This window comes from Oncorhynchus mykiss, chromosome 17 (assembly GCF_013265735.2).
Source record: "Oncorhynchus mykiss isolate Arlee chromosome 17, USDA_OmykA_1.1, whole genome shotgun sequence".
Taxonomy (NCBI): Eukaryota; Metazoa; Chordata; class Actinopteri; order Salmoniformes; family Salmonidae; genus Oncorhynchus; species Oncorhynchus mykiss.
In genome coordinates this window covers 10,568,653-10,578,652 of record NC_048581.1, presented here as the reverse complement: position 1 = coordinate 10,578,652, position 10,000 = coordinate 10,568,653, and the positions used below count along the sequence as shown (strand labels likewise).

At 45.5% G+C, this 10,000-nt stretch overlaps 1 protein-coding gene across 8 annotated transcripts in view; it reads right to left on the bottom strand.

Moving 5' to 3' along the window:
• LOC110518032 (adhesion G protein-coupled receptor E5) overlaps nt 1-10,000 on the bottom strand; it is a 135,044-nt gene that overhangs the window by 124,795 nt on the left and 249 nt on the right. For all 8 annotated transcript variants that reach the window (XM_036948886.1, XM_036948890.1, XM_036948892.1 and 5 more), the window contains exons 2-3: nt 7,900-8,136; nt 521-667 (exon numbers count right to left, since the gene is read on the bottom strand). In XM_036948886.1, the coding sequence (XP_036804781.1) occupies nt 521-667; nt 7,900-8,136 (384 nt within the window). The remainder of the gene's footprint in view (nt 1-520; nt 668-7,899; nt 8,137-10,000) is intronic.

Here is a 10,000-nt window from a genome sequence, read left to right as displayed (position 1 = left end):
TCCTTCACTCCGGAGCTGCCGGAGTCTCCCGCCTGTCCGGCACTGCCGGAATCTCCTGTCCATTCGGGACCCATGGCTAGGGTCCCCAGTCGGAGGTCGGCGGCGAGGGTCGCCGCTCGTAAGAGGCCACGGGGGTGGTTGAGGAGGCAGACAAAAACTGTGGTGAAGGGCGTGAGTTGGGATGGGCAGTCTATGTTGGTTTTTCTATGTTGGTTTTTGTGTTCGCCCTAGTATGGTTCTCAATCTGAGGCAGGTGTCGTTAGTTGTCTCTGATTGAGTATCATACTTAGGTAGCCTGGGTTTCACTTTTTGTTTGTGGGTGTTTGTTTCCGTGTGAGTGTTTGGGCCACACGGTACTGTTTCGGTTTTGTAGATTTCACGTTTATTATTTTGTTCCAGTGTTCAGTTGTGTGGTTTTGAATAAAGCAATATGGACACTTATCACGCAGCATTTTGGTCCGATCCTTACTCCGCCTCAGGCGAAGAGGAGGAAAGTTGTTACACACACTTGAATACTCACCCTTACACTCCCCAGTGAGAGCAGTATAGTTGACAGGCGTTGTGAATCTGAACCCAGGTTGACACTGGCAGAGGTAGCTCCCAATGGTGTTGAGGCAAGTGGCGTTGCTGCCACAAACCTGTGGTGTCTTCTGGCACTCATTGCGATCTGAAGTGATAAGGACATATGGTGATAGAGCTGTGACTCACTAAACTCTCCTCCAGTGATTCCCTAACCTCTCCTCCAGTGATCCCCTAACCCCTCCTCCAGTGACTCCCTAACCTCTCCTCCAGTGACTCCCTAACCTCTCCTCCAGTGATTCCCTAACCTCTCCTCCAGTGATTCCCTAACCTCTCCTCCAGTGACTCAAGACAGTCCATGTATTTTATGTATTTCAGAACTAAAGCAGCTGAAATAAGGAATCACTGCTCCACAAATATGGCACAGAACAGAGAAGATAAGATTGCAAAAACAAGCTAAACTGAGACCCGAGCCTAACATACGCTGTTGCTGTTTCTGATACATAAATACATAAAATCACAATGACACAATTTTTAGAGAATAATATCATTATCCACCCCTCCCCACCTACATATAGAATAATATAATTACCCACCCCCCTCCCCACCTACACATAGAATAATATCATTGTCTACCCCCCTCCCCACCTACACATAGAATAATATCATTATCCACCCCCTTCCCCACCTACACATAGAATAATATCATTATCACCCCTCCCCACCTACACAGAATAATAACATTGTCCACCCCCCTCCCCACCAACATAGAATAATATAATTATCCCCCCTCCCCACCTACACATAGAATAATATCAGTATCACCCCCCTCCCCACCTACACATAGACTGCTGACTGCAACGCCAAGATGTCCTGTCGTGTCCCTTGTATACAGTGCCTTGCGAAAGTATTCGGCCCCCTTGAACCTTGCGACCTTTTGCCACATTTCAGGCTTCAAACATAAAGATATAAAACTGTATTTTCTTGTGAAGAATCAACAACAAGTGGGCCACAATCATGAAGTGGAACGACATTTATTGGATATTTCAAACTTTTTTAACAAATCAAAAACTGAAAAATTGGGTGTGCAAAATTATTCAGCCCCTTTACTTTCAGTGCAGCAAACTCTCTCCAGAAGTTCAGTGAGGATCTCTGAATGATCCAATGTTGACCTAAATGACTAATGATGATAAATACAATCCACCTGTGTGTAATCAAGTCTCCGTATAAATGCACCTGCACTGTGATAGTCTCAGAGGTCCGACAAAAGCGCAGAGAGCATCATGAAGAACAAGGAACACACCAGGCAGGTCCGAGATACTGTTGTGAAGAAGTTTAAAGACGGATTTGGATACAAAAAGATTTCCCAAGCTTTAAACATCCCAAGGAGCACTGTGCAAGCGATAATATTGAAATGGAAGGAGTATCAGACCACTGCAAATCTACCAAGACCTGGCCGTCCCTCTAAACTTTCAGCTCATACAAGGAGAAGACTGATCAGAGATGCAGCCAAGAGGCCCATGATCACTCTGGATGAACTGCAGAGATCTACAGCTGAGGTGGGAGACTCTGTCCATAGGACAACAATCAGTCGTATATTGCACAAATCTGGCCTTTATGGAAGAGTGGCAAGAAGAAAGCTATCTCTTAAAGATATCCATAAAAAGTGTAGTTTAAAGTTTGCCACAAGCCACCTGGGAGACACACCAAACATGTGGAAGAAGGTGCTCTGGTCAGATGAAACCAAAATTGAACTTTTTGGCAACAATGCAAAACGTTATGTTTGGCGTGAAAGCAACACAGCTCATCACCATGAACACACCATCCCCACTGTCAAACATGGTGGTGGCAGCATCATGGTTTGGAACTGCTTTTCTTCAGCAGGGACAGGGAAGATGGTTAAAATTGATGGGAAGATGGATGGAGCCAAATACAGGACCATTCTGGAAGAAAACCTGATGGAGTCTGCAAAAGACCTGAGACTGGGACGGAGATTTGTCTTCCAACAAGACAATGATCCAAAACATAAAGCAAAATCTACAACGGAATGGTTCAAAAATAAACATATCCAGGTGTTATAATGGCCAAGTCAAAGTCCAGACCTGAATTCAATTGAGAATCTGTGGAAAGAACTGAAAACTGCTGTTCACAAATGCTCTCCATCCAACCTCACTGAGCTCGAGCTGTTTTGCAAGGAGGAATGGGGAAAAAATTCAGTCTCTCGATGTGCAAAACTGATAGAGACATACCCCAAGCGACTTACAGCTGTAATCGCAGCAAAAGGTGGCGCTACAAAGTATTAACTTAAGGGGGCTGAATAATTTTGCACGCCCAATTTTTCAGTTTTTGATTTGTTAAAAAAGTTTGAAATATCCAATAAATCTCGTTCCACTTCATGATTGTATCCCACTTGTTGTTGATTCTTCACAAAAAAATACAGTTTTATATCTTTATGTTTGAAGCCTGAAATGTGGCAAAAGGTCGCAAAGTTCAAGGGGGCCGAATACTTTCGCAAGGCACTGTATATCGTTTTTACATGTTTTTCTTCGCATATCTTTTCAAATATTTTGCTAAACCTCAAACATCTAAATACTCTCACCCAATGTAGCGTGGATCTGCTTTTTTTTCTTCTAAAGTATTTATATTTACTTCGGATCCGGAACCCCTCAACTGAAGCTAGCCAGCTAACTACCTGCTATAAGTCAGCAAACCATTGCTAGCGGTCATCAGCTAACCTTTAGCTCGGAAAGCTCTCGCCAGTTCGAACAACGCGACTCTAACCAGAGCATAACGGACCTATTATTATTATCCCCGGATTCCCACCGCAAATGGAACATTTTCATCTGGATCTTCACAACTAGCTAACCGCAACCCCGGATGACTACTCGTGGCTAGCGTTTCCATCCACTTAGCTTGAAGCTAGCCCGGCCAGAGCTCCTGTACTACCACCGAAGCATACTCCTAGGCTACAATATCCGACCCACGACCGGTCTATCGATGTCACCGCATGAAGAGGCATAAACAGACTTAACCCCATCGCGACGTCCCCCAAAGGCTAACTTTCTAAACCCTTGCTACCTGCTTGCCTGCTAATTTGGCCTGCTAACTGCTAGCCTGCCCCGGTCTACTAACAGCTAGCTTGTTTAGCCCCGGTCTGCTAACTGCTAGCTTGTTTAGCCCGGCCTACTAACTGTTAGCTTGTTATAACAGGCCTGCTAACTGTCTGAATCGCCATGTCCCCAGCTAGCCCAACCACTCACCAGACCCATATTTATTTTCAATCTCTTTTCAATTTTTAATTCCGGTAACCTGCCTCACCCAATGTGATACGGAATCGCTATTATTTTTAATTTTTAGAACACATTCAAAAACCTCCAGAAGCTAACCAGCTAACTAGCTATAAGCTATTTAGTCATTGTTAGCCACTGCTAGCGGCTTTTACCTTCTGCACAGCCAGCCAGTTTTTTTTTTGCCTGGATAACTGTCTCTCCACAACAACGCCGGATTCCTGCCGTAATACCTGGACCACTACTTCTGATCTTCACAGCTAGCTTGCACCCAGTACCAAAGCTATCCCTGAGGCCCACTTCCCGGCCTACTCAGCTGTTCACTTGAACCACACTCATACACGGCTAGAGCCCAATACTCCACTGGATCCTTGCTGTAAACTTGGCTACATAGCTGATGCCTGCTGGACACTGTGATCACTTGGCTACATAGCTGATGCCTGCTGGACTGTCCATTAATCACGGTACTCCATTCTGTTTGTTTATGTTTTATCTGTCGGCTCCAGCCGCACTCTGTGTGTAGATAATCCGACCCTCTCTGCCGAGTCAACGCCATTTTACCTGCTGTTGTTGTGCTAGCTGATTAGCTGTTGTTGTCTCACCTGCTGTTTTAGCTAGCTCTCCCAATCAACACCTGCGATTACTTTATGCCTCGCTGTATGTCTCTCTCAAATGTCAATATGCCTTTGTATACTGTTGTTCTGTTTAGTTATCATTGTTTTAGTTTACAATGGAGCCCCTAGTTCCACTCTTCATACATCTGATACCTCCTTTGTCCCACCACCCACACATGCAGTGACCTCACCCATTACAACCACCATGTCCAGAGATACAACCTCTCTTATCATCACCCAGTGCCTGTACCCGCACCCCACCATACCCCTGTCTGCGCATTATGCCCTGAATATATTCTACCATTCCCAGAAATCTGCTCCTTTTATTCTTTGTCCCCAACGCTCTAGGCGACCTGTTTTGATAGCCTTTAGCCGCACCCTCATACTACTCCTCCTCTGTTCCGCGGGCGATGTGGAGGTAAACCCAGGCCCTGCATGTCCCCAGGCACCCTCATTCGTTGACTTTTGTGATCGAAAAAGCCTTGGTTTCATGCATGTCAACATCAGAAGCCTCCTCCCTAAGTTTGTTTTACTCACTGCTTTAGCACACTCTGCTAACCCTGATGTCCTTGCCGTGTCTGAATCCTGGCTCAGGAAGGCCACCAAAAATTCGGAGATTTCCATACCCAACTATAAAATTTTCCGTCAAAGTAGAACTGCCAAAGGTGGAGGAGTTGCAGTCTACTGCAGAGATAGCCTGCAAAGTAATGTCATACTTTCCAGGTTCATACCCAAACAGTTCGAACTACTATTTTTAAAAATTACTCTCTCCAGAAATAAGTCTCTCATTGTTGCTTCCTGCTACCGACCCCCCTCAGCTCCCAGCTGTGCCCTGGACACCATTTGTGAATTGATCGCCCCCCATCTAGCTTCAGAGTTTGTTCTGTTAGGTGACCTAAACTGGGATATGTTTAACACCTCGGCAGTCCTACAATCTAAGCTAGATGCCCTCAATCTCACACAAATCATCAAGGAACCCACCAGGTACAACCCTAAATCTGTAAACAAGGGCACCCTCATAGACGTCATCCTGACCAACTGGCCCTCCAAATACACCTCCGCTGTCTTCAACCAGGATCTCAGCGATCACTGCCTCATTGCCTGTATCCGCTACGGATCCGCAGTCAAACGACCACCCCTCATCACTGTCAAACGCTCCCTAAAACACTTCTGCGAGCAGGCCTTTCTAATCGACCTGGTCCGGGTATCCTGGAAGGATATTGACCTCATCCCATCTGTTGAGGATGCCTGGTCATTCTTTAAAAGTAACTTCCTTACCATTTTAGATAAGCATGCTCCGTTCAAAAAATGCAGAACTAAGAACAGATATAGCCTTTGGTTCACTCCAGACCTGACTGCCCTTGACCAGCACAAAAACATCCTGTGGTGGACTGCAATAGCATCGAATAGTTCCCGCAATATGCAACTGTTCAGGGAAGTCAGGAGCCAATACACGCAGTCAGTCAGGAAAGCCAAGGCCAGCTTCTTCAGGCAGAAATTTGCATCCTGTAGCTCTAACTGCAAAAAGTTCTGAGACACTGTAAAGTCCATGGAGAACAAGAGCACCTCCTCCCAGCTGCCCACTGCACTGAGGCTAGGTAACACGGTCACCACCGATAAATCCATGATTATCGAAAACTTCAACAAGCATTTCTCAATGGCTGGCCATGCCTTCCTCCTGGCTACTCCAACCTCGGCCAACAGCTCTGCCCCCCCCGCAGCTACTCGCCCAAGCCTCTCCAGGTTCTCCTTTACCCAAATTCAGATAGCAGATGTTCTGAAAGAGCTGCAAAACCTGGACCCGTACAAATCAGCTAGGCTTGACAATCTGGACCCTCTATTTCTGAAACTATCCGCCGCCATTGTCGCAACCCCTATTACCAGCCTGTTCAACCTCTCTTTCATATCATCTGAGATCCCCAAGGATTGGAAAGCTGCCGCAGTCATCCCCCTCTTCAAAGGGGGAGACACCCTGGACCCAAGCTGTTACAGACCTATATCCATCCTGCCCTGCCTATCTAAGGTCTTCGAAAGCCAAGTCAACAAACAGGTCACTGACCATCTCGAATCCCACCGTACCTTCTCCACTGTGCAATCTGGTTTCCGAGCCGGTCACGGGTGCACCTCAGCCATGCTCAAGGTACTAAACAATATCATAACCGCCATCGATAAAAGACCTGGCCAAGGCTTTCGACTCTGTCAATCACCATATTCTTATCGGCAGACTCAGTAGCCTCGGTTTTTCTAATGACTACCTTGCCTGGTTCACCAACTACTTTGCAGACAGAGTTCTGTGTGTCAAATCGGCATGTTGTCACCCCCTCCCCACCTACACATAGAATAATATCATTATCCCCCTCCACACCTACACATAGAATAATATCATTATCCCCCCTCCACACCTACACATAGAATAATATCATTATCACCCCCTCCCCATCTACACATAGAATAATATCATTACCCCTCCCCACATACACATATGTGATATTCTTATCACCCCCCTCCCCACCTACACATAGAATAATATCATTATCCCCCCTCCACACCTACACATAGAATAATATCATTACCCCCCCTCCCCACCTACACATAGAATAATATCATTACCCCCCCTCCCCACCTACACATAGAATAATATCATTATCCCCCCTCCTCCCCAACTACACATAGAATAATATCATTATCCCCCCCCTCCCCACCTACACATAGAATAATATCATTATCACCCCCTCCCCACCTACACATAGAATAATATCATTATCCTCCCCCCTCCCCACCTACACATAGAATAATATCATTATCCCACCCCTCCCCACCTACACATATAATAATATCATTATCCTCCCCCTCCCCACCCACACATAGAATAATATCATTATCCACCCATCTCACCCTACACATAGAATAATATAATTATCCACCCCCCTCCACACCTACACATAGACAAATATAATTATCATTCCCCTACCCACCTTCACATAGAAAATTATCATTATCCTCCCCTCCCCTCCCCACCTACACATATAAAAATATCATTATCCTCCCCTCCCCACCTACCAATAGTATAATATCATTATCCTCCCGCCTCCCCACCTACACATAGAATAACATCATTATCCGCCCTCCTCCCCACCTACACATATAATAATATAATTATCCCCCCTCCTCCCCTCCCCACCTACACATATAATAATATCATTATCCTCCCACCTCCCCACCTACACATATAATAATATCATTATCCTCCCACCTCCCCACCTACACATAGAATAACATCATTATCCGCCCTCCTCCCCACCGACACATAGAATAATATCATTACCACCCCTCCCCACCTACACATATAATAATATCATTATCCACCCCACACACACACACACACACACACACACACACACACACAAACACCCCCCCCCCCCCCCACACACACACACACACACACACACACACACACACTCAGACATGTGAATACTCACCGTTACACTCCCCAGCGAGAGGAGTAAACTTGAAAGATGTTGTGGATCTGAACCCAGGTTGACACTGACAGTAGAAGCTCCCCTGTGTGTTGTAACATGCAGCTTTACTTCCACAGGGTGGGGTACTGTCCCACTCTTTACATTCATCTATATCAACACATTGTTGTCTCCCTTTGGCTATGAAGCCCAGGCCGCAATCTATGGCCTCTAGGTTCCCCAGTAGAGTGAAATGAAGACCTGTGAGGAGAGACAGAGAGACAGAGAGAGACAGAGAAACAGAGAGACAGAGAGACAGAGAGAGTTAATGTTAAGCACATTCTTAGTTCTGAACTTATTTAGGCTTGACATAACAAAGGGGTTGATTTCTTATTGACTCAAGACATTTCAGCTTTTTATTTAAACATACACACGCACACACACACACAGTAGCTCTCTCTCCCCCTCTCCCACCCCTCCCCACTTGATCTCCTTCTCTCCCCCTCTCTCACCCCTCCCCGCTTGATCTCTCTCTCTCTCTCCCTCACTGTCCCCTCCCCGCTTGATCTCTCTCTCTCTCCCTTTCTCACCCCTCCCCACTTGATCTCTCTCTCTCCCCCTCTCTCACCCCTCCCCACTTGATCTCTCTCTCCCCCTCTCTCACCCCTCCCCACTTGATCACTCTCCCCTTCTCTCACCCCTCCCCGCTTGATCTCACTCTCTCTCCCTCTCCCCTCTGTCATATTATGGTAATATACTGTGTTGTAATGATGTGCAAATAGTTAAAGTACAAAAGGGAAAATAAATAAACATTTATATAGGTTGTATTTACAATGGTTTTTGTTATTCACTGGTTGCATTTTCTTTTTGCAACAGGTCACAAATCTTGCCACCGAAGTCGGTCCCTCTCCTTGTTCGGGCGGTCGGCGTCGCCGTTCTTCTAGCCATCGTCGATCTACTTTCCATTTTCCATTTGTTTTGTCTTGTTTTCCTACACACCTGGTTCTCATTTCCCTCATTAAGTGTTGTGTATTTAACCCTCTGTTCCCCCCATGTCTTTGTGTGTAATTGTTTATTGTAAGTGCTTGTGCACATGGTTACTGGTGCACGTCGGGTTTTGTACCCATGTTGTTATTTCTTCATGCCGTTGGTTTTGAAATTAAACTGCTCCGGCTATTACCTAGTTCTGCTCTCCTGCGTCTGACTTCATTGCCACCAGTTACGCACCCCTCTACAGCTGCTGTGATTGCACACTGCGCTACATATGGGAGTTTAGGAAAATTGGATTTGTTTTCAAATTCTTTGTGGGTCTGTGTCTTGATGCCGTTGGTTTTGAAATGAAACTGCTCCGAGGGTAATATGTGTCTCTAATATGGTTGTACATTGGGCAGGAGGTTAGGAAGTGCAGCTCAGTTTCCATCTCATTTTGTGGGCAATGTGCACATATCCTGTCTTCTCTTGAGAGCCAGGTCTGCTTTCGGCGGTCTTTCTCAATAGCAAGGCTATGCTCACAAAGTCAAGGCAAAGAAGTAGAGAAATCTGTCCTCGTATCAGACCTGGGTTCAAATACTATTTAAAACATTTCAGATCATTTCATTTCTAGCCTGTCTGAAGTGCTGTATGGGCAGGGTTTGTACTGTAGCCACTATTCTATTGGTTCAATTACTCCAGGCAAACTAAATAAAGCCCAGATTAACAGTTTGCAATATATATTGAGTAGTTTTTGAACCCAGCTCTGACTCATTCAGGGACATTCCAAATAGCCAACTAGTGTCAGTCCTGTTACTGTGTTGCCTCCTGGAAACAGTGATATTCTGACAGTAATAAATAACAGAAAATACCCTGAACATAGTACTACATCTATAACATCTATGACACAACTAACTGAACATAGTACTACATCCATAACACAACTACCTGAACATAGTAACACCTCTCTCATTGTGTCACTCTCTCACACACAAACAAACACACATATGCACACACATATGCACACACACACACACACACACACACACACACACACACACACACAAAAACACACACACATACGCACAAAAACACACACACATACGCACAAAAACACACACACACACACACACACACACACACACACACACACACA